The 24,866-nt window shown below is 43.0% G+C and overlaps 1 protein-coding gene and 1 long non-coding RNA gene across 10 annotated transcripts in view; one reads left to right on the forward strand and one right to left on the reverse strand.

The window, feature by feature from the left end:
* KAT6B (lysine acetyltransferase 6B) overlaps positions 1–16,992 on the reverse strand; it is a 185,332-nt gene extending 168,340 nt beyond the window's left edge. For 4 of the 9 annotated variants that reach the window (XM_081563934.1, XM_081563959.1, XM_081563946.1 and 1 more), the window contains exons 1-3: positions 16,806–16,992; positions 4,961–5,030; positions 761–1,639 (exon numbers count right to left, since the gene is read on the reverse strand). In XM_081563934.1, coding sequence (XP_081420060.1) covers positions 761–1,381 — 621 coding nt within the window. In that variant the 5' untranslated portion in view covers positions 1,382–1,639; positions 4,961–5,030; positions 16,806–16,992. Of the gene's footprint in view, positions 1–760; positions 1,640–4,960; positions 5,031–15,700; positions 15,891–16,709 lie in introns of those variants that run through there. The other 5 variants (XM_081563928.1, XM_081563954.1, XM_081563941.1 and 2 more) reach the window with 2 other exon arrangements.
* On the forward strand, positions 15,593–24,000 carry LOC145536180 (uncharacterized). Its single transcript, XR_014075687.1, has 2 exons — positions 15,593–15,821; positions 23,071–24,000. It is a non-coding gene; the product is annotated as an uncharacterized LOC145536180 (long non-coding RNA).
* The last annotated feature ends 866 nt before the right edge of the window (positions 24,001–24,866 follow it).

Raw genomic sequence — 24,866 nt, forward strand, 5'->3', positions numbered from 1 at the left:
TTGAAATAAAACAAAGGATAACCCTACATAACCAAAGACTTTAAATTGCAGCAGTAACTTTAGGAGCAATCTGCCATAAATGTATAACTATCCCAGAAATAACAGAAAGCCCAGAGAAACCAAAGATTATAAGAAAGATACAGAAGAGACAAAATAAACATTCACTTTCACCAGATGAGGAAAGTGAACAAGTAATAAATGACTTTAAATTAAAACAGGCAGGATTTAGGTCACATACTGAAACAGTTCCAGTAACACACAAGCTATCAGTATTAAAATAATTAGTCTTAAGATTCTTCTTCTCAGAAACAACAATAAAGAGGAAAATAAATCAATTATACCTCATAAAGCTAAAAAAAAACATAAGTAATAATTTAAAAAGAGAAAAGCATGCAATTGCCTTTCTTGGATTTTTGAAATAAATATATGATCCTGCCTTGAGGAAAGAGTGAAGTTATCTATCCTGGTCCCTTCAAGCACCCACAGATTAGCAATTAGAGTTTAAAAAACAAATCACATAATCATCACATTAAATTCTTAGTCAACCAGTGAGGAAGCCCTCAATACGTTGTAGAACAATATAGAGCAATTTATATTGTAAAATAATATGTATCTCTTAAAATATAAAGACTGCTCAGAGGCAAAACATTTGATTTTATCACATTTAACCCAGAACTTGCCTCTGTGTAAAACTTAACTGAAACTATACAAGTCAAATGGGCAATACTTAGAAAGTACTGACATTTCTGTCTGCACTTACCTGATCTTTCTCATGGGGTAGAAGGCTGACAGGTGGGAGCGAAGATGGGAAAGCACTGGGGTACTTGGGAGCCCCTTTGCCATCTAAGCCTCCGTAATTGACCCTGTACTGCGGTCCGTCTTTCAGTAACCTCCCATTGTTCACTGCGCGTTTGGCCCCCAGTCGCAGCCGCTGCTGAAAGGCTGGATTGGTGGTGGTGCTTGTGAGATCACTTTGACTTCTGAGATACTTCTCAATGTTCTTCAAGGAGGAGCCATTTGGCTCCTCCAGTCCTTCAATTGCTCTCCTTAGAAGTTTATTCCAATCCACGTTGCGCAGATCATTGCATGATCCTCTAGACCCCTTGGTTGACTTAGGAAAAGCGCCTGGTTTAACTGATGAAAAGCGCCCAGGGTTGTCTGGGTCCTTATAGGAGGCAAGGCCTTTGTTGGTGACTTTGAGAACTGAGCCATCCTGAACGCTGAGTTCCAGCTGTTCAGAGACTGTCTTCTTATCCAACCCATGAGAAGTGCTGACGGCATGGCAGATTCTCTCTTCAGAGGGCCTTTGCTTTTGCTTTTTTATTTTCTGTATAGCTTCAAGAATCCACTCTGTATAAAGTGGGTTTGCAAGTTTTACCATGGTTGACAAATGACTTCTTCAGTACAAAAGTTACCCATAGAGGTTCTCCTTGTATTTAACAGAACTTGCACATTTAAAAGTCACTTACAATTCAACAAATGGGCAGACTATTCCAGACCATATTAAGCAACATCTCACAAATATCCATCCTTTAGAGATTAAAAAGAGGATGAACAGGCAAAGTTGACAGCTGTCTTATTTGACCAACAGGAAAAACTGCATTCAGGTGAAGAACATCTTTAACCAGGAAATCAAGACCTTAAAAGACAAAAAAGGGAGAAAAACTCTTAATAATGAAACTTCTAAAAATAAAGTAAAAGACTCTTTTTCAGATGCAAAATGACCACAGAAATAATGACAAGCAGGTATTATGTAACAAAGCCACAATGATTATATTTTCCAACCAGAAATTGGGTCATAGTCTGAAAAGGAATTTCTTTTAGGATTTTTCATTTCTTATTTATATGAGTACTTTATGGGGCATTTAAGAGATCATACCTAAGTTATCAATATATATTTAATGGCTAACCTTCATTGAAATTAATAAAATTACATGTTAGTGGTTCAATATATGTATCTACCATAAACATAAAATCAACACCAAAATAAAGCTATGGTGCAAAAAATCTGATGGAGGGGATCTCCCTGGTGGTCCAGTGGCTAAGACCCTGTGCTCCCAATGCAGGGGGCCTGAGTTTGATGCCCGCTCAGCGAACTAGATACCACATGCTGCAACTAAAGATCCCAAATGTCACAGCTAAGACCCAGCACAGCCAAATAATTAAAAAAAAAAAAAAAAAAAAAAGAAAGGAAAAAACTCTGATGGGAGTACATTAAACTTAAAAGGAATCTTAAACTTAAAAAAAAGAAGAGCAATAGTCCTGACTCTTCTATTTCAGCTAAACATTCTATATATTTCTCAAGGCTTACACATAAGAAAATTTCCCACTGAGCCTCTTCTACAGAATCATGTTCCCCCAGCCCTTTGAAGAGGTTCTGTAACACTCTCTCATCCACAAGTTGGAAGAAAACTGAAACTAATGTGGTAACAGAACCCATCACCTTTTGAATAATGGAGCCCTCTAGGTGTCTCTACCCGCTTAGCTCATGAAACTGCTCAATTTGAGCAAGGTTTGTACACATCCTATTCCATGTAGACACTGAATCTGCTTTCTGAGAACCTCCTGATAGACACAAAAATCCCCTAGATCTCCAATCCGGTATTGAGAACACCTGCCAAGAGCACCAGCGAAAGCACCCTGGCCTGCGAGTTGAGTCAGATCAGGGCTCTAATTTTGCTCTTCACAGATAAAATCCACATCTTAAAACTCTTTTTCAAACAGTTTGAAGTTTTCAGAGTGTGCTCACATATAAGTTGTAATCTGCAGGATGACTCTATGGGTAAACTGAGGCTCAGGGAAAGGTGGAACACAGGATAATAGTCAGTGGTAGACTCCAGGCTCACAGGCCTTTATTCTACACTTAAGTCAGTTCTGCCTTCACCTGAGCCTCAACTGCTTGTTCCAGCTAGTTCTTCCTCTCCAATTAAGACTAGTAGTTCACATGCTGGCCCTACCCATGTCAAGCAGAGAAACTCTGGGTAAATGACTTAAGTTTCTGTTACTTTACTTGTAGAGCAATAATAGTATATCCTTCCAGGACTGTTGAGAGAATTAAGTGAACACATTATCTAATACGCAGCACAGAACAGCTATCATCATTTCCACTTAATACAATGCCTACACACTCTGAAAAACTGCTCATAAAATTATAAAGTTATCTCTGATTGTTTATTTACATTTAATGTACCTCAAAGAGAAAAATGGACTTCCCTTGTGGCTCAGCCGGTAAAGACTCCGTTTATAATGTGGAAGACCTGGGTTCGATCCCTGGGTTAGGAAGATCCCCTGGAGAAGGGAAACGCTACCCACTCCAGTATTCTGGCCTGGAGAATTCCATGGACTGTGTAGTCCATGGGGTTGCAAAGAGTTGGTAAAACAATAAAAATAAAATAAAAATGAAATAAATAAAATAAACATTTAAAAAAGGGTAAAACAATGTTTTTCCCCCAAATTTAAGCAAATACACAGAAGAATTTAACATTTGCTTTCAAAGATTCTGTTGCTAAAAAACAATTGGACCACTGAACTATACTAGCTCAGTCAGCTTGAAAGTGGCAGTTTCAAAAAGGACTTGTCCTTTTTGCAGTTAGTATACTATAGTTTCACGCTATTTTTCTCCATTCAGATTTAGAAACTTGGGACTAAAGAGATCTTAGAGGTCATCCAATCCAACCTCTAGTTAAACAGTAAAAGACCCCTTGTTCAATTCCCCAACAGATGGGCCATAAAGTCTCAAAATACTTTCAGTGATTGAGAATTTGTCACTTCTTAGGACAGCTCATGCCACTGTTGGACAGCTCTAACCGTAATATATTTCTTGTTCACAGGAGCCAAAATCTTTCTTCCCATATCTTCTACCCACTAGTTCTAGTTCCCCTGGAACAAACTCAAGAAATCCTTTAATACGACACCCCTTCATATATTTGAAAACACAATGAGCCTTCATATATTTGAAAACAAGTATCTTTTGAAAACCACTACAATCAAACCCCATTCTACCTTCAGTCCCACCTTAGGCCACTCATATCCCAATTCCTTAACATGCCCACACATTACAGGTTTCCAAGCATCTCCTTCTCATACTCACTCATTAGTATGGCTAATGCTCATCTTAAAATCTGGCAGTCCAGGCATTATCCAGTTATAAAGGCAACCCAGGGTTACATAAACTTTCTTACCGGCCCTGCCACACAACTGGCTCATGCCAAGCATGCAGTCCAACTAAAAATCTCAGCTATTCTTTCCAAAAACTGTTAAGCTGAGGATTTTCATTCTCTACCCTGTACAAATTTAATAAATGCTCATATTTTTAAACTTATCACAGTTCATCCTATTGGTTTGAGTCTATCTTCCAACTTGTTAAAAACTGTTTTGAATCTTGATTATGTCATCTGCAAATCTAATAAGCACTCCCCTTTGTGTCATTACATAAATCATTGACAAAAATGTTAGACTTGGAACACAGTGTGTTTAAGAATGAAATCATTGGCTTTCATCGTGCAAGCCCTTTCAGGACAGAACACAGGAATCATTCTGCTTTAGTAAGTTTAGAACAGGAAGCTGATCTTTCCAAAGTAAAATGGTTCGGGGCAAAATTTCATTAGAAGACATTTCACCGTGTCCAAGTAATTATTTCATCTTTCATCATTTATTCAGGATGAATCAACTAATTTAATTCGATTGCACAAAATACAACTGCAGGAAGCAGGAAAAGAGGTCACAGAAAAGTATCTAATATTGCAAAGTTGCTTTCAGGCATTTTGGTTACACAGGCCAATGAACATACATTAAAACAAAATACATTTCATAACTAATACTCAAAATACACCTTCATGACAAGCTATTACCACAATCCTAACCCACAATCAAAAGAACTGTTCATCTCCATGACCAACACATTTCAACGAGACTGACATTTTTACATCTGAAAAATACAATTAAAAAAAAGGGAAAATACCAGAATTGGAACTCCAAGTGTTTTAACAGTCCATGACAAAAAAGAAGATTGTCCAGATCGTCAGGCAAATCTGCCAAAAGAAAAAAATGTAAATGTTAATTCGGCATTAGGACACCCCTTAAATTCAGCAACCATCTCTGGATCTCCACGCTACTCAATCCAAACAGACACAGTGAATTTATTCGTACACTCTATTTGGTGATAAGTTAGCTCTCTTTGACAAGAAGCCCCACAACAAGTACCTCAGGAAGTAAACTTCCAGGCTTCCTCAAGGCTAGACCTGTTCTCCAAATTTTAAAAAATCAGGTTTGCGATAGAGACTAAGAAAGAATTTCATCATTAAAAAACAAAACCAAACAACAATTCGCTCTTACTCAAGTAGTCAGGCAGGTATAACATTTTGTCTGGATGGAAAAAAAAAAAATAGTGAAACATTGTTTAAAGGTCAATATTAACTTTCCCAGGCAACATTCGCTATTTATCCCAAGGGTCATCTGGTATCTAAGTACTGATTGAACTATCAAGATATGGCCAATAGCTGCAACTAAGAGAAAGATGCACCAGTTTCCACAATATGTCAGCACAGGACACATTTCAGGGTGCTGGTGGTTAGTCGCTAAGTTGTGTCTGACTCTTGCAAACCCATGGACCGCAGCCCGTTAGCTTCTCTGTCCATGGAATTCTCTAGGCAAGAATACTGGAGTGGGTTGCCACTTCCTTCTCCAGGGGATCTTCCCAACCCAGGGATCAAACCCGAGTCTCCTGCGTTGCAGGTGGTCTCTCGCATCGCAGGCAGATTCTTTACCAACTGAGCCACCAGGGAGGCAGAAAATAAATGTGAAACAACACTATGAATGGCTGCACTTTGATACCGTACAAAACAACCAAGCAACCTTAGAGCCTCCTTCTCCCTCCCCTAGCCATAGACACACACCTTACTCCTCAATTTAATCTCAAAATTAGCTCTCATCTGACACCAGCCAACAGAGTTAATTAGGCAGAAGCAGATGTAACTCGGCAGCTCTTTGCTACAAGCTGCATCAGTGATAAAAACATACACATACAGAGCTAAGAAAGGAACAAAATCATAAGTCTCTTATCTGTAGCCAATTTTCAACTAAACACATGCATATTATCCACTTTGTATATTATCCACTGCAAATTTTTTAATCTTCGGCTGGTTTGTTACCGACATCCCACTGGCCCCACTGTAAATTGGTATATATATATATGTTAAGAGAATAGATTGAAAACCAATTTAATTTTAGTCTAAGCAATATTTAGCTAGAAAGACAAATCTAAGGCAAAAAAATGCATAATTCATTAAAAAGCCAGTTAGAAATGCTTTCCACCCCCTGCCTCCCCTGATTCATAATTATCCACACCATTTCTCTTTTCCAAAGCCCTAGGATTGGTTTCACAGGTAGGCACATGCTATTACAAGTACGACCCTAAAAACCGTTATGCTGTTTTCATTTTTTTCTATAAAAGCTTGCAAGTTGGACTAAAAGGCTATCAAAAATAAGAATGAGTCATTCCAAATTAATCCTGGGGACTTATGCTACATCAAAATTAAATTACTCTATTTTCTAAGGTTTTGAATCACTATTTTTAACTACAAAGTAACATCAGTAAATTACATGGTTGTATCATACAGTTTTTAATAAAACACTATTTACATCATTCATTACAAACTATTCTAAACAAATCTAGAGAAATGCTTCGTCCAACACTGAGCTTTTGGCTTCATTAATATAAAAATATCAACACTATTCAGAAATACTCATGTCAGCATAAGAAGAGTCAAAATACCCTGGATCATAAATTATATGTGAAGCCTCCTCTAAGCTTTTACTAAGACTGTGTGTTGTTTCAAAATCAATGTCATAACACTCGAGTCATGAGATTGCAGATGAGCCAAAAGCAGTGGTAGAAAAAAATAAAGATTAATAGTAGAGTTTACTCTTCTGTCATACTGACAAAACAGTTATTTTTAGCTCTCCCACTTTTATAGGCTCCTGGATTTTTTCATAGCCTATTATGTAATTGAGTAAGGATCCACAAATCTTAACAATATCGTCTGAAAAAGAATAGAGACTGTTTAAGGAAAGGGAACTTAACTTCTTTTCTTCTATAACCACCCAGCACAGACTACTAGCACAGTTGCTCCAAACAGCATCCTCAGTGAACAAATTTCTGGGACATCAGACATCATGTATCCATACAGTAATACTGGTTAACTTCCAAATCCTGCATGCAATTACTTCTCAAAATTAATGCTCAAGGCCCAAAACATGTGAACTGGGAGGTGAGGTTATAAACACTATCAAAGAACAACCAGCAAATTTAGTGAGATATTGTTCTGTGTGTGCAGCCCTATGGTAGATGCTGTGGGGATAAGAAGCAATTCAGCACAACTTGGTAGTTCTTCAAAAAAATTAAACATAAAATTACTGTATGAGCTCACAATTTCACTTTCAGATACACACCCCAAGGAACTGAAAACAGGGACTTGGATAAGTACATGTACACTCATGTTTGTGACAGCACTATTCCCAACAGCCAAAAAGTGGAAACAGGTCAATGTCCATCAACAGATAAATGGGTGAATAAAATATGGTATATCCATACACTAGAATATTATTCAATCATAATAAGAAATGAAGCAGTGGGGGCTTTCCTGCTGATCCACTGGTTGACAGTCTGCCTTCCAATGCAGAGGACATAGGTTCAATTCCTGGTCTGGGATGATCCCACAGGCTGAGGGGCAACTATGCCCGTGTACCCTAACTACTGAACCTGCACTAGAGAGCCCATGAGCCACAGCTACTGAAGCCCACACACACTGAGCCCCTGCTCTGCAACAAGAGAAGCCATGGCAATGAGAAGCCTGAGCGCTGCAACCAAGAGTAGCCCCGACTCACTGCAACTAGAGAAAGGCTGTGTGAAACAACAAAGAAAAATAGCACAGCCAAAAATAAAATTAAACAAATCTTTAAAAACAGAAAAAGCGATGAAGTAGTGACACATGCTACAACATAGATGAACCTCAAAAATATGTTGTGAAAGAAGCCAGACACAAAAGGTTACATATCATATAATCCCATTAATAAGAAACTCCTAGAACAGATAAAGCTAGAAACAGAACATAGATTGGTGGGACCCGGGCAGGGATGGGGGAGATGGTGAGGAGAAATCGCTTAATGGGTAAAAGTGAAAAGCAGTGAAAGTCACTCAGTTGTATCAGATTCTTTGTGACCCCCAAGGACTGTAGACTGTAGCCTGCCAGGCTCCTCTGTCCATGGAATTCTCCAGGCAAGAATACTGAATTGGGTAGCCACTCCCTTCTCCAGGGGATCTTCCCAACCAGGTGTCAAACCCAGGTCTCCCACACTGCAGGCAAATTCTTTACCATCTGAGCCACCAGGGAAGCCTGGCTTAAGGAGTAAGGGACTTTATTTTGGAGTGATGACAATGTTTTGAAAACTACATAGAGGTCATGGTCACATTAACACTGTGACTATACTAAATGTCATTGAATTGTTCACTTTAAAATGGTTTTATATTATACGAATTTCATCCCAATTTTTTTTTTTTTTTTTTAAGAAATAGAGCAATAAACTATAACAACAGCAACCACTGTCTGATACCTACTGTGGGCCAGGCATTTTACATAGATTTATCATGTGCATATGTATGTCAGGTCGCTTCAGTCCTGTCCAACTCTTTGAGACCCCATGGACTATATATAGTCCGCCAGGCTCCTCTGCCCATGGGGATTCTCCAGGCAAGAATACTGGAGTGGGTTGCCATGCCTTCATTCAAAGGATCTTCCCAACCCAGGGGTTGAACTCATGTCTCCTACAGCTCCTGCACTGCAGGTGGATTCTTTACTGCTGAGCCAAAGGGCAAGCCAAAGATTACCTAGATTATCAAGTAAACCTCAAAACCACCCTGTAAGGTAGCATTGTTGCCCACATTTTGCAAAAGAAAAACAGATTCCTGACTGTCAAGACCTCAGACCAGTAAGTCATGAAAGATTTTAATTCAGATGCTAAACGCTTTCCTGTCTCTCCATTGGTTTTCAAACTAGGCTCCTTGGAGCTCTTGTGAGAAAGTGCCTGGGCTTTCAGAACCACCTGCAGGTGCCCTTGTGAGTTACACACTAGGGCCACCATAATCCCTGCACCAAACAAAGCATCTCTGCCTTAACTATTCTATATTTAATGGTCTTCTCTAATATTCACTTCAAAGAAAGGGCTCCTCTAAATAGAGAAGGAACAAAGTCTGAAAACAACTGTGACTATTCCTTGGTCGGAGAAGGCAATGGCACCCCACTCCAGTACTCTTGCCTGGAAAATCCCATGGACGGAGGAGCCTGGTAGGCTACAGTCCATGGGGTCGCTAAGAGTCGGACACGACTGAGTGACTTCACTTTCACTTTTCACTCTCATGCATTGGAGAAGGAAATGGCAACCCACTCCAGTATTCTTGCCTGGAGAATCCTAGGGACGGCGGAGCCTGGTGAGCTGCCGTCTATGGGGTCGCACAGAGTCGGACACGACTGAAGCGACTTAGCATAGCATAGCATAGCATTCCTTGGTAGTGTGGATGGGGAGAACATCAGTTGGACAGATGGAACTTAAACTGGACCCTGAAAGGCAGAAGTTAGATTAACTGCCTGATCTCTCCACAGACACCTCCTCAGAAGCCCTACATCACTTTGTCTAACAGGAAACTTTTAGCTTTCTTTTCATTTGGCATTTCTAATCTGTATTTTGCTTACCTCATCTCCCCTACTAGACTGCAAAATTCTTAAGAACAGGACTCATGTTTGATTCATCTTGGTATGCCCCAAGATTTCCAAGGACCACAACTTGAATGTAAGAGGGGTTCGATGCCTATTTGTTAAATGAATGCACCAGTGAATGAATGAAGGGAAATCTAGGAGAAGGCACAGAACAAGAATGAGCTGTCGGACTAGAGGGATACTGAGTCCATGTGCATGCCTGGAGAGGGGATGTGTTGAATAGGAGTAAGAGATAAAGTTGGACATGACAAAAACCAGGCTGAGGCATGTGAACACGACAGATGAAGTAACAGAAAGCCAGTGCAAGAGTAGCAACACAACAAGGTAGAGTGCACACACACACACACACACACACAAATGTGTTGAACGTTTGAATAATTCTGGCTATGGTATCCATCCAGTATATGTTGAAGGGAAGGATGACTGATGGAACAAACAAAAGCAATCAGTATTTCATCTCCCCAAATATCAGTCTTGTTCAACTTCTATTTATGAGCCTAACTCAGCAGCAAGCCCAGAGTAGGCATTCCATAAATGTTAGTTAAATTGAATATTTAATTCCCATCTTTTTAGAATAATATTAAGTTCTTTCTCACTACTCATTAACAGAGTTTTCAATTCAAAAGCTAATAATGTTTTCCAAGGATTTCTAAGAGGCTAAATCACCATGAAAATTGTAATTTCAACTAATACATATTATATTAATTGGAAATTTAATTTTTCATGTCATGCTCTCCTAGTTGACAGTATCCTTGTTATGTCATTAAACTATAATTGTGTAAATCTGCTTCAACAAACAATAACTGAACCATGAATAAACTATTATGGCTTCCATAATCCCTAGCAAAGATTAGTTTCAACATCATCATCATAAATTAGTAGCGACTGGTCCCAAATCTCCTGGTGAAGCCTATGAATTCTGTTTGCATAGTCACTCCTATATCTAAGTGCTCAATAGTTTCAGACTCTAAACTTTAATCACACTGTTAGGAACCTCACAGGAAATCTGATCCCTTGTAAAACAGGATTTTAGAGACAAGAGGAAAAGTCATTCGAAGTCATCAGGCCTTTGGAGCCAGGGTACACTGATTAGTAATGATGATATTATAACTAAGCACTTTCACTTTAGAAATAATCAACTGAATTTGGAGTGCCTTTTTTTTTTCTGACATTTAAAAATTCCTATTCAATTCTAACCTCAAGTTAGCTTTAGTTGGATTTTAATGACAAAGACAGAAAACAATGTATTTGGGAAAAAAATCTGACATCTTAATTTTTAAAAGATTATTTTGAAAATACACATCATTTCAGAATTCTGCATTAACTTATCACAGACAGTTTCAAAGAGGATATCCTTAAAACAAATTAAAGCTGCTGAGAATCTCAAGAAAATTACAGATCTATGTTTAATAGGAACACAAGTACATACAGACATTTGCATACAATTTCAAGGGCTTACAGAATCTCTACTGCCCATCCAAGGACCTCTAAAGGTCCACTCACTAACTTTACTTACTTTAACACACACACAGAGGTTGGTAGTTTTATCCAGTTTCAAAATAATTATCTCTATATATGCTTAAAGTAAAACATGTTATGCTGAAAAAAAGAAAGTTATTATCATCGGTTTTGGATACTGTCAAACAGGCTCATGACATCTTATTCAACAAGGCAATGTGCTATGATGGGATGGATCTAGAGAGTTCAGAAATCAAGCCCCCACTTTGTCAGCTACTTAAGCTGTGGATAGATATAGGGCACATTACTAAGTCAATCTAAGTCTCAGTTTTCTCACCTGTAAAAATGAGAAAAATGCAGTTTTGCAGACCTGTAAAAAGGAATAACTGAGATAACAAATATGAAAGAACCAAGGCGGAGGACACATAGCAGGAACACAATAAAATGCTAGCGCATAAAAGGAAAAAGGGCAATGCAGTCAGCTAGAGACCTGTAAAATCTAATCTAGCTGAACTTCTGTCTATATGATCATTTTCTCCTATGAGACAGGGAAAGTCAGCACCTGACTTAGTTATAGTTGCAGACAAGAAAAATTCAAGACAGAGAACAGAAAAAAGTGAAGAAGAGCCAAAAGAGATTTGAAACGGTGAGGATGGGGTAAAGAAGAGTGTATTTTCCTCATGATCATACATCTTTTAAGGTCAGTAGAGATTTAGAAGATAAAACTGATAGGAGAATATCTACTTAACCTGAGGGCAGGAAAAGTCTTAAAACAAGACACAAAAAGCACTAACCATAAAGAAAATACCATTAAATTTGACTCCATTAAAATTAAAAAGTTCTGTTCATTAAAAGACACCACAAAGAGTGAAAAGGCAAGCCAGAGAATGAAGGAAGGCATTTGCAGCACACACAATAGTTTCAGTAAATGAAGAACTATTAAATAGCTATAAAAAGACACAAGGACAAACTTACAAAAGGGGGGAGAGGTCCGGGGACAGATTTGAACAGGAACTTTGCAAATGAGGAAATCAAGTAGCCAATAAATAAATGAAAAGCTGTTCAACCTCCTTACTAATAAGGTAAAGGCAAAGTGTACCAGATTGACTAAGCTGAAAAACTAACAAGACTAAGTCAAGTTGGTGAGAAAAAGAAGCCAGGGAACTCAGATATAGATATAGATACATAGATATACTGGGGGCAGTATAACCTGGTACAACTCTGGAAAATAGTCAAACTGGTACCTAGTAAAGTTGCAGACAAGTATACCCCATGACTAGGGCAACCATACATATCATCATCCAAATTCAGACACTTCTGAGAATTAAAGGTGTTATCCTAATTCCTAGAGGAGGAAATGGCAACCCACTCCAGTATTCTTGGACAGAGGAGCTGGGGGTCGCAGAGTAGGACACGACTGAGCACTATACAGCTAACACCGGGACAACAGGTATAAGTAGCATTTACAATCATGCTGCCTATGAAGCAGCAGTTCCATTCCCAGGTGTACACCTGTCGGAGACCGTGCACATGCATACCAGGTGATGAGTACGGGAACACTGGCAGCTTAGTTCACAACTTTCCCACACTATAGAAATAACTCAAATATCCAGCAAGAGTGGGACTGATGAGGCTTCCCTGGTGGCTCCTGGTAGTGGTAGAGAATCTGCCTGCCAATGCAGGAAACAGAGGTTCGATCCCTGGTCCTGGCAGATCCCACATGCCGGGAAGCAACTATGCTCACATGCCGCAACTAGTGAGCCTGTGCTCTAGAGCCCGGGAAACACAACTACTGAGCCTCTGCAGCCTACAGTCTGTGCTCTGCAACAAGAGAAGTAACTGTAATGAGAAGCCTATGTACAAAAGCCACCATTAACCACAGACTAGAGAAAACCTGCGAGCAGCTGGAAATTAAAATAAATAAATAAAATTATTTTTAAAATGGCTACCTAGACATATTACAGCCTTTCAAGAAAAAGAGCGGAACTGATGATAGAAAAATTGTGGAAGATTATGGGAGTCCCATGAAAAGCTGCTTAATGGCGTTCTGGAAAAGCAAATTAAAGCACTACAAGGAAGAAATCTCCATTGCTCACACTTCTCCCATTCACTAGTCATTTACTATTCTACATGCGAAGACTGATCACTGTAGCTCACACATACCTGCTTTCATAAAACAATTCCTTTTCTCTCACTTGATACAAATACAGGGATCTGTATACAAGAACACTAAAACTACTGCGTAGAGAACTAAGAGATGAAAAGTTAGGAATCCTGGCATTTAAAAAACAGTATCAGTTGGCTAAGTCTTCTTCTGACTGGTATTCAACAGTCCATGAAAGTTTCTGAAGTACATTATTTATCCAACTTCCTCAACTACCTTCCAATATTCACCTCATTTTACCGTTCCCTCCCCTGATGCGTTATATCTGACAGTTCCACCTTATCTGCACAAGCAAGTGTGAGAGATAAATATTTGGTGTAACAGCTATGACATAACATTCACTCTACTCAGAGGCCTGGGCTTGACTGGTAGGCAAAATTTCAACTGACCGTGCCATCACCACCAGCCAGTCATTCTCCTAAGTTCCTCCTTTAATGGTAAACCTTCCCTCTGTCTTCATCTTCTCTTTTTAACCATCACTTCACCATCTCAATCTTTGACCCTAAGTTCAAGTTCTCAGGTAAGAATCTTATATTTTATTGAAAAAGGCATTATCCTTTCCTCCTGGAAAAAAAAAAAAATAAAAAAATCCTGCCCAGATTCGTTTTGATAAATGTGTGAAGAATTTATGCATAAACAAGAATGGAGTGTTTTACTTCAAGATTATCCCAGAAAATCAATGTACTTTACTCATAGTCATACAAAACAAAGACACACACACCTTTTTTGGAGTACCACAGAACGAGAACACTATTTCGGTGTAAGTTATTCCCATTAGCTACTCCCACCTCCTGTCCATATATGGAGGAGTCTTCATATGCTCTTTACTTTGAATTTCCAGGTACCTCCACCCCAATCATGGTTCACTGGTTCTCTTTTCCTATTTTCCACATTTGTAATCTAGCCCCTCCTCTGCCTTTGCCCTTTGTCTCCTACCACTCCCTGCACTCAACTCAGACCAAAGTACTTACAAATTCAAAAATATGCAAACACAAGGAGCCTCTTTCTGAGACAGACACCCAGTTCCCCCTTTTCTGACTCCAGCTCAAGTTACACCCAAGAAATCCAAAGTGTGTGCCAAGTTGCGTACCCATGGGTTGTAGGCCACCAGCTCCTCTGTCCATTTAATTTCCCTTCCAGGCAAGAATACTGGAGTGGGATGCCATTTCCTACTCCAAAGGATCTTTCGGACCCAAGGATTAAACCTGCCCCCCACCCTCCTGCATTGACAGGTGAATTCTTTACCACTGAGCCACCTGGGAAGCCTCTAACAACCCTGTCTCCCACACTAACATCTTTCTTTGCCCATCTGCCCTCCTGACTCAATCCAAACCACATTTGGATTGGCCCAGTCCCACCTACCTTTCTTCACACCTGTCACCTTTTCCCACCTCCTGAACCCCCTGACTCCTAAGAGACTTTCGGTTAGATATATTTTGCGCAAGGGTCACCTCGGGGCAAAATATATCTAATAATTTAGAAAATATCTAAATTCTAAGTAGGCTCCCTTGGCATTTAAGTTTGCTCTTCTGTCTTCCGGAGACTCTGTCAAGAATATCCGTTTCCCATCCCTCCATGTTTTTTCCAAGCTTCTACACCCCAAAGCTAGCAAACCTTTCTATTTAAGCATGCCGATTCACCCACATACCTCCTTCCCCTCATAGTAAATGTACCTGACCCCCCGTTTCCTCAATACTTCCTCCAAACCAGTATCTACTCTGCACCGCTTTCTCAGTGCTACTCCATATCCACCACACCCAAATCCATTCTTACTCTGCCCGCCCCCCGCCTCCCCGATATCTACAAATTCACCCTTCTGCACCGTTTCACTTGCCCCCGGGGCTTCCTTCCACATCTCCCAATTCTGCACTCTCCTCACCCTCCCTGCTGCACCTGCTAGCACACCTCGTTTCCCCTCACACCCACCCCCTCCCTGGGAGTGTACTTCCCAGACATTCACTGGCCCTCTACCGTCCCTAGTAGGTCCCTCCCACTCAGAAAACCCCTACGAGCCCTCGCCTTCCGACCACCCGAACCCCGCCCCCATCCTCACATCGCTCCGCCCCCTCTACCCTCGAGCCCCGCCCCCTGCCCTGGAGGTCCCGCTGAGGGGCGGGGCCTGTCCCTCCTCCCCTTTCCCCCGCCCCCTACCGTCACGCTCAGGGGCAGCCTGACCCCGAGCGGCCCCGCGGTGACCCTCGCGCAGAGGCCTGTGGGAGGGGCGTCACAAGCCCCCCTATTTCCCCCCTCCCGCCCCCCTCCCGCCCAGTCTCCTCCCCCTGGGAACGCGCGGGGGGGGGTGACAGACCTGGCCGCGCGCCACCGCCACAGCGCCTGCCGGGGGCGCTGCCGCTGCCTGAGAAAAAAGCCGCGGCTGCCGCCTGGAGGAGGTGCCGTCGCCTCCGCCACCGCTGCCGCCGCCGCCAGGGGTAGGAGCTAAGCCGCCGCCATTTTGTGTCCCCCTGTTGTTGTCGTTGACATGAATCCGACATGACACTGATTACAGCCCAATGGAGTCTCATTAAACCCGAGCCACGGTCCCGCCCCAGCGCTGCTCCATTGGACTAGATCGCAGACACTTAGGGCCACCCGTTGGCCTATGAGTCTGTCCGTCACCCACACACTAACCACTCTGCAGCCCATTGGGGCAGGATCCTGCCGGTCATCTCGCCTCCGCATAGGCACACCCCCTCGACCCATCAGCCCCCCTCCGGTACCACCCCGGGGGAGGGCCCACTGCCAGTACCAATCAACAGACCGCCTGGCCCACCTCTTCTGGGCACCTATTGGTCCAGCCCTTTTTCTCTCGCCCAGACACCGCGCCACCTCTACTTCCACCTACCCGCCCCCTCTACCTCTAGAAAGGGATTGGGTCTACTCGCAGGAGAGGTACTTGCCCTTATTGGCTGCAGACGACGCCAATCAGAGGGCCGTTTCCCTTTCCCCTCCCCCACTCCACCCCAAACCCCCTAGCCCGCAGCTAAAGTTTGTGTGAGAGCTGATCGCTGGCGGCGGCCGCAGAATTTAGGGGTGGGCGCGGGCGGGCGCGCGCGGGCGGGCACGCGAAGTTAAAATTCGAGGTTCTCAGTCGCCAGCTCCTGCGGTGGAGCGCGCGGACGGGCGCGCCGCCTGGAGCGTTCCATCCCGCCCCCTCCTCCACCTTCTCCCGTCCTGTCCCGGGCGACTACTCGCCCGCCCCCTGGCTCGCATCCTTACCCCCCACGCACCCCGACCCTGCAAGCCGAGGCCGGGTGCAGGCAGTATGATGTCGCTGCAGCCTCTTCGCCATCCCATGCCGAGGGGGAGCAAGCCCTTACCCGCCGGGCGTGCACCCCCCGGCTCCACACTCGCCCGTGTCTGCAAGCACGTGCACCGTTCGCCGCTGCCTCCAGCCACCCCGGTCCCGGGCTAACCTCGCCTGCAGCCCGGCCAATCGCTTGCTGCCCTTTGTTGCTGCAGCCCGGGTCTCCCCGCTGCCTTCCTCAGCCTCCGCCTCGTCCTTTGCCAGCCGCCCGGGTCCGCAGCGCCGCGCTCCCCCCGCCCGGGACCCACCGCCGCCGCCTCCTTCTCCTCCTCCGCCTCCTCCTCCTCCTCGGCTCCGGGCTGCAGCGCACAGAGCCCGAGGCAGCGCCGCCCAGCCCCGCTCCCCCCGCGCCGCCAGCTAGCCCGCCCGGCCCGGCCGGGGGCGCAGCCTGGACCCCGCCCGCCCCAGTCCCCGCCCCGGGGGTACCTGCCTCCGCCCTGGGGGGCTCCGCTTGCCGCCCTCGGGGGAGGGCGGGGATGCCGGTGTCCGCGGGAGGATGGGGACGCCTGGGCCGTTTGGGGCGGGGAGTGTGCCCGCCAGGGCTGGGACTGAGAGGTGCGGTCCTCGCCAAAGCGCCCCCCCCCCGCCCCGCCGCCGTGGGCCCCAAACTTCGTCCTCCGCGGGGCCTTGTACCCTGGGCGGTCGCGGCAGTTTTGGGGTGGGGGATGCTTCGGGAGCTGTGTCTACCCTGATCGGGAGGAAGAGGGAGCAGTGACATTCAGCGACTGCGGACAGGGCACGGCGGCGGCATCCTTGGGTGGGAGTGGGGATGTCAGACGCCGGCTGGAGGGGGAAGCTGCCCCGCAAGATGCCCTCTCCCGAGCTGCGAGGAGCTGGAGAGCTCTGAGCTGCGTTCTCAGTGCTTTCTTGGGCGATGCAGCCGGGTGGCAGAGGGGCTAGGGGCGGGGGGAGACGGCTGGGGGGGGGGCCCTTCCCCCTCTCTTCTAGCCAGCGCTCGAAGGAAGGCTGATGGCGAAGTTCGGTTTTCCAGGCTTCCCCTGGGCCCCCCGAGTTCCTGAGGCCCACAAGAGGGAGGCTGGGGGCTCATCTGGCCGCCCAGGCGAGGCCACTTTGACGCTGCCCACATGCCTCCCAGTGCCGTCCAGACTCTGAAGAGAGACTCCCTCGTCTTCCCGGAGACCGGTGGGATGCTGACAGGGGAGACTTCAGAAAATAGTAAAAGTAGCCTTGAGAAATGGCTCCTACAGAGTTTGAGTACGAAGTTTCCCTTCCGAGGCGCCATTTCTTCGTGAGGGGGAGGAGAACTATGACTTTGTAAAAGAACCAAGTTTCAGGCATGGTGGCCTAGGTGGAAAACCACCTGTTGACTCAAGTCTGCCCCAGGGCGATCTTGGGCCCTGGCAGGGTGACACATGGTACCAGGGAGAGGAATCCCCAGGCTTCCTGTCCTGGTTGACTCTAGCATCCTCATGGCAGTGACACTGCAGCAGCAGCATCTTCAACTTCGCATTAGCAACCACTGTGTAAGCTAGGTAGGTACTTTGTTAGAGCAACTTCTCTCAAACAAACAAAAGAAGCAGCACAGCGCAGTCATCGATTGCAGAGCTAAAACACACTTCACTTTTTAAGATGGTTTGCTTCTCTAGGGTGTGAGCTGCCGCTACTTATATGCTTCTTGGCAGCAAGGTGAGAAAAGAGCTAAGACAAAGGGTGCAGAGTTGGACCAAAGGACAGAAGAGGGGAGAGGGGGAGCAGAAGAGTTGTAATACTACACTCAAAACTGTCACCGGTTCCATTATAAATCCCTTTTATAGGTGTTTTATTACTTGGTTGTTAGTTTTTAAAACACAAACCTCTCTAGATGAAATCTTGGCATTCACTGGCTCAGCTTGGGGAAACAAAACACAGGGAAAGCACTCGGCTTGGCTACTTTTGAGTTACATTTCTGATCAAACAAACAAACAGCAGGTTGGGTTTCCTCATAGCCTCTCTCTACCTCTTTTATTTAATATCTTCAGGAGCTGGCTCAAGGTGAATTTTTACAAGCCATTAGTTTATAATTCAGTCTAGTTCATTTAGGTATTTCAAAGAGAAGGACATTTATAAGGTATGCTTTTATATATATATATATATATAATGCAGGTGCTGGGATTTTTATTCTCCAAGAAATTACTAAGTAAATCGAAGAATCCTGGCACACACTTCAGCCTTTATGTTCTGCCCCCCCCCCACCGTGGTCTGCCCAGATGCACTTTATTTTGTAACTTAGATTTGAGCCTCCCAGCCTGCATTTTATCTCAAGCAATAAAAATAAGCCACGTCTTAATTAAAAACAAGTTTCAAAACCCCAAATCTGTACAAACTAAAGTATGCTAAAGAAGCAACCAAAGACAATTAAAGCCAAAAGTCCACATTTAAGATGTCTTCAGTCAATGAATCGTGGGAGATTTATGAGCATCTAACACTTGTTATCACTAATGAGTTAGCCAGATGGATTTCCAGTGCATCAAGACCTGAACAGACACCTTAGATAGAAAAGGGTCTCATTTGCCTAAACTTGTGCTCCTGTAACTCCAGGAGCTGGCAAACACAGAAGATGGAAGTATCTTTATCCAACAGATTGGTGGGGTTTTTGTTTTTTGTTTGTTTGTTTTTTTTTTTTTTGAGGTTCTTTTCTTAATATAGTTCTCTAACAGGGCATGGCAAGGAAAGGGACTGTGTTGCTTTCCCAATGATACTCCCCTCTTAGGTTACTTGTCCTTTGAGAAATCCTGGCTCTTCAGATAAGTGGGACTGGAAAGGATAACAGAGTCACAGCCGGAGATACATCCTTAATGCTTCCTCTAAACCTCTCTTTATAGTATCTCAAAGCCTCGCTGAGCTAAACAGCTCAATTAAGAAGTTAACCTAGAAATAACTTGAAAACCAAGCACAGTGCAAAATTTGCAAGCTGACTGGACTGAAGGACTATGAATCCAGGGGCCCATCTGATGAGTCCTCCTCCCTTTCCCAAAAGAGTTGCCAGTGGGCACTACTGACCAGAACTGCTCAGTGTGGTCCACAGATCAGCACCATCAAAATGATCTGGGAATGGGTGCTTAAAACACAGATTCTTTGTCCTAACCCCAGATTCTGATTCAGTAGGTCTACAGTGAGTCTCCCAAATCTACATTTTTAGCCCATGACTTGGCTTGAAGCTTATGATCCCTGATTTGACAACCACTGGCCTAGGCTGAATCCTCATCTTTCCCAACTGGAAAGTTATGTTTCTTTTGTGAGCTTTTTAGCCAGAAGGTTATAGTCTCCCTAGTATACTGAGATGATTCCATGGTCTGACCTATTTGTCCTTGAATCCTGAGTAAGAGTAAAAAACAATGCAGAATAACTTCAGGAGCTGAAGGGAACTGGAGGGCTTGATCTTTTTGGTTTGTTTACTTGCTCTGAAGCAAGTCAAACAAACACTCTGATAAGAGGGATCACATCCACAGATGCACTAACAAAACCTCATGAAAGAAACTGAGTAAGGAAGGCAGCAGGCAGAGACCCTGAGCTGATCTGTCCAGGCCAAAGCTCATGATGAAGTCTATTTACATTCAATTAGTCACTTAAAAAAACAGTGGTCTCCACTATCCTTCCACCTGCCACGGGGACTAGAAACCGTATCCCCACAAGGTCACAGTGTCTGGTTATGTCAGTCAAGGGCAAAGGGGGTGAGGGATGATCAGTCAAACCATTAGTTTTAAATAGGCTAGCAAATTCAAGCTATAGGTGTGTATGAAAAGTCTGCATTGTTTTAAATACCAGTATTTTGTACGCTTACCCCATTAGTTCCAGCTTAAAAATTTTAGTGTCATTTAAAAGCATTCTGAACCAAGTCTACACTCCTTAGTCTACCTCTAAGGCTATGTACATCTGCACCCAACCATTATCTCCAGCTTCTCCCAGCCCCACATACTCCTCCGTGCCCAGCACACACTGTTCCCTCTGCAGTTATGCCTGCCCTCTCCACCTTATCTGATGAAGACCTTGAAAAAAAGATACTTCCAAGTCCCTGCTTGGCTGCTGCCTCTTCTGTGAAGTTTCCATGGTCTTTGCAGGTAGCCCACAGGACTTGAAGCAAACCTGGAGCAATCCAGCTCTGGCACTTGTTAAGTGCTCTGTTATTGTTTGTCAAATTACAGAATAAAAGCACTTTACACTCTGTTGTCTCACTTTGCCAGTTTGTTGTCCTAATTAGCTTTTCTACTGCATGGTCTGGTTTTTTCATCTGTGTAACTGCCCTAGAGCCTGACCCATAGAAGCTACTTAACAACCACCACACACACCTGTGGTTCCCATCCCTGGTTGCACATTAGAATCAGCTGAAGGAACTTTTGAATCAGCCTAGCACCAAGTCCCACCTGAGGACACCTAAGACTGTTTGGGGTGGGGCCTGTTTATTAGTATTAACATTTAAGCACCCTGTGCAGTCAACGTTCAGAACCATTGCTTTATATTTACCAGGAGGGTGCCTCAGCATCAAGTGAGAAATTCTGAAGACAAGAGGGTGGTAAAAGGTTATAAAATTAGCTAAATGTTGCTGAGAGGACAGAGGACTCAGGATCTTTTTGGTGTTTTGAGACTTAAGAGAGTCTTAATAAAGACTCAGTTTTTAGCACCAGGCTATAAAAAAGAAAAATGAAACAATACCAATATTTAATTTAATGGTTCCCAGTCCTTTGAATTTTAAAATTGGGGAAAATGACAAAGCTGCCAACTTATAATTTTGATAATAAGGACATTTTTTAAAAGACCTAATGGCCACTCACTGTCTGCATTACTGGGGCTTCCCAGACAGTACTAGTGGTAACGAACCCGTGTGCCAATGCAGGAGACATAAGGAGACTAGGCTTTAATCCCTGGGTGGGGAAGATCCCCTGGAGAAGAAAATGGCAACCCACTCCAGTATTCTTGTCTAGACAATCCCTTGGACAGAGGAGCCTGGTGGGCTACAGTCCATAAGGTTGCAGAGTCGGACACAACTGAATTGACTTAGCATGCATGCATGCATCTGCATCACAACAAACTGTGGAAAATTCTTCAAGAGATGGGAATACCAGACCACCTGACCTGCCTCCTGAGAAATCTGTATGCAGGTCAAAAAGCAACAGTTAGAAGTGGACATGGAACAACAGACTGGTTCCAAATCAGGAAAGGAGTATGTCAAGGCTGTATATTGTCACCCTGCTTATTTAACTTATATGCAGAGTACATCATTAGAAATGCTGGACTGGAAGAAGCACAAGCTGGAATCAAGATTGCCGGGAGAAATATCAATAACCTCAGATATGCAGATGACACCACCCTTATGGCAGAAAGTGAAGAACTAAAGAGCCTCTTGAAAGTGAAAGAGGAGAGTGAAAATGTTGGCTTAAAACTCAACATTCAGAAACCTAAGATCATGGCGTCTGGTCCCATCACTTCATGGCAAATGGATGGGGAAACAGTGGAAACAGTGACAGACTTTATTTTGGGGGGCTCCAAAATCACTGCAGATGGTGACTGCAGCCATGAAATTAAAAGACACTTGCTCCTTGGAAGAAACGCTATGATTAATCTAGACAGCATATTAAAAAGCTGAGGCATTACTTTGCCAACAAAGGTCCATCTAGTCAAAGCTATGGTTTTTCCAGTAGTCATGTATGGGATGTGAAAGTTGGACTATAAAGAAAGCTGAGCGCCAAAGAATTGATGCTTTTGAACTGTGGTGTTGTAGAAGACTCTTGAGAGTCCCTTGGACAACAAGGATATCCAACCAGTCCATCCTAAAGGAAATCAGTCCTGAATATTCATTGGAAGGACTGATGCTGAAGCTGAAACTCCAATACTTTGGCCATCTGATGTGAAGAACTGACTCATTTCAAAAGACCCTGATGCTGAGATTGAAGGCAAGAGAAGGAGATGACAGGATGAGATGGTTGGATGGCATCACTGACGCGATGGACATGAGTTTGAGTAAACTCCGGGAGTCGGTGATGGACAAGGAGGTCTGGTGTGCTGCAGTCCATGAGGTTGCAAAGAGTCGAACACGACTGAGTGACTGAACTGATGCATCTGCATTATTACAAAAAAGAAAGAACTTTCTGAATAACAGATAGTCCCACCCATGAAATGAAAGTGGATGACTATATCAACATGTACATTTTCTTTCTTCTTTTTTTTTTTCCATTTCAATGCAGACATTGAAACTTTACTTCTGAGTCTGGCTACCTGACCAGAGTGCATTCAGGAATCACTGGACTATTTTACACTTTCCCAGGCGCAAAAAGTATAGATCATGTTCGATCTAATCATTAACAACTTTCTCCAACATGCTCAACTCAATGTGCTCAACTAACTGAAGATGATTTTCTCTTATTATATCTTTAATACAGAAAGAAAATGTACAGCTCAGAGAGACAGTGGCAAAGGAATATGGAAGAGAGCACCAAAATAAAAGTAGGCACCAGATTTTCATCCATCTCTGCCACCAACTAATGTGTGTCCTTGGACAAATCCACAGTGGCAACATCTTGAAACTCATCTCTGCTCTTAGTAATTTATTATTGGCTTACCTGTGATTCCCAAAAGGTCATTGTTCTTGTACATAAAGTTTCTAAAGAACTGATGAAAGAGTGAAACTTCTGAATATGTTTTTTCTTACCACATCTTTTAATTATAACATATTTATACATATTTATCATAGAAAGTGTGGATAATAAAGAAAAAGGGTAGAAAGGTAAACAGAAATTAGTTGTAAGTCCTGACACTGGAAGATAATATGTTGGCATGTATTCTAACTTTTCCTCAATCAATATTTCTATTGTGACTGAGGTTTGGGATAAATTTTTCAGCTAAGGAAACTGAAGTAGTAAAAAAAGTAACTTACTAGGACTTACTAGAATATTGCAACTTCTCAGACAGTTTGCATATATGATAATTATTGCATATCTGTATGATAATCACTCCAATTTTTTTGATAGAATTGCAGACAGAGGGCCTGAATTAGCCTTTCCAGCTGTAAGGTTCTCAATGCAGTCCACATCCCATCATTCAAGTTAGCAAGTCAAAAACATCTTAAAGGCAGTCAAAAAGATCAGCCTGGTGAGCAGTTTAACCCGCTTTATACCTTTCCCAGTATTAGTAACAAAACTGTATTAGTAACAAAACTGCTTGTGGGAGACCATGGTTGAGAGTTTGCTTGATCATAACAATCTTGGCCAGAAACTTCAGGGTTGGGATTGGGTTCATTTGTATACTTCCCAAATTGCCCTGTACATGGTATCAATAAATGATGTTGAGTAAAATAAAAAGTTAAGGATCTGTTATCTATTTGCTTATCTTATAAAATTCATGTGCTTATCTTATAAAATTCATAAAGCAGACTGTAAACTCCATAAGCTTAAATATCTCCTGTATACTGTCATATACATCATGTGTGCATGCTCAGTCGTTTCAATTGTGTCCGGCTCTTTGCAACCCTATGGACTGTAGCCCGCCAGGCTCCTCAGTCCATGGGATTCTCCAGGCAAGAATACTAGAGTAGGTTGCCATGCCCTCCTCCAGAGGATCTTCCCAACCCAGGAATTAAACATGCATCTCCTGCAATGCAGGCAGATTCTTTACCCACTGAGCCACCTGGGAAGTCCCATATACTTCATAGGCATTCATTAAACATATGAAGGTTGGATGAATACATTCCCCAACCACTGTAAAACTGTACTTTCTGCTACTTAATCTAAAACCATTTTTTTCTAAGTTATGTATGTTTGTTGGAGAGTTTTTAAACATTAACATTTTTAAAACATTAACATTAATGTTTTTAAACATTTAACATTTCAGCATTTGATCAATGGGTATGTTTTATTTATTATATACTACATTTGGCTTTTCTCTGCTATGTATATATGTGTGTACATACATACATATATATATATATATATATACATACACACACACACACACACTCACATGGGCTTCCCAGGTGGCTCAGTGGTAAAGAATCTGAATGCCAATGCAGGAGGCTCAAGATACGTGGGTTCAATCCCTGTGTCGGGAAGATACCCTGGAGTAGGAAATAGCAACTCACTCTAGTATTCTTACCTGGAAAAACCCATAAACAGAGGAGCCTGGTGGGTTACATACAGTCCATAAAGTTGCAAAGAGTCAGACATGACTTAGCGACATATAT

This window comes from Giraffa tippelskirchi, chromosome 2 (assembly GCF_054371585.1).
Source record: "Giraffa tippelskirchi isolate mGirTip1 chromosome 2, T2T-mGirTip1v1.2.pri, whole genome shotgun sequence".
NCBI classification, from domain to species: domain Eukaryota; kingdom Metazoa; phylum Chordata; class Mammalia; order Artiodactyla; family Giraffidae; genus Giraffa; species Giraffa tippelskirchi.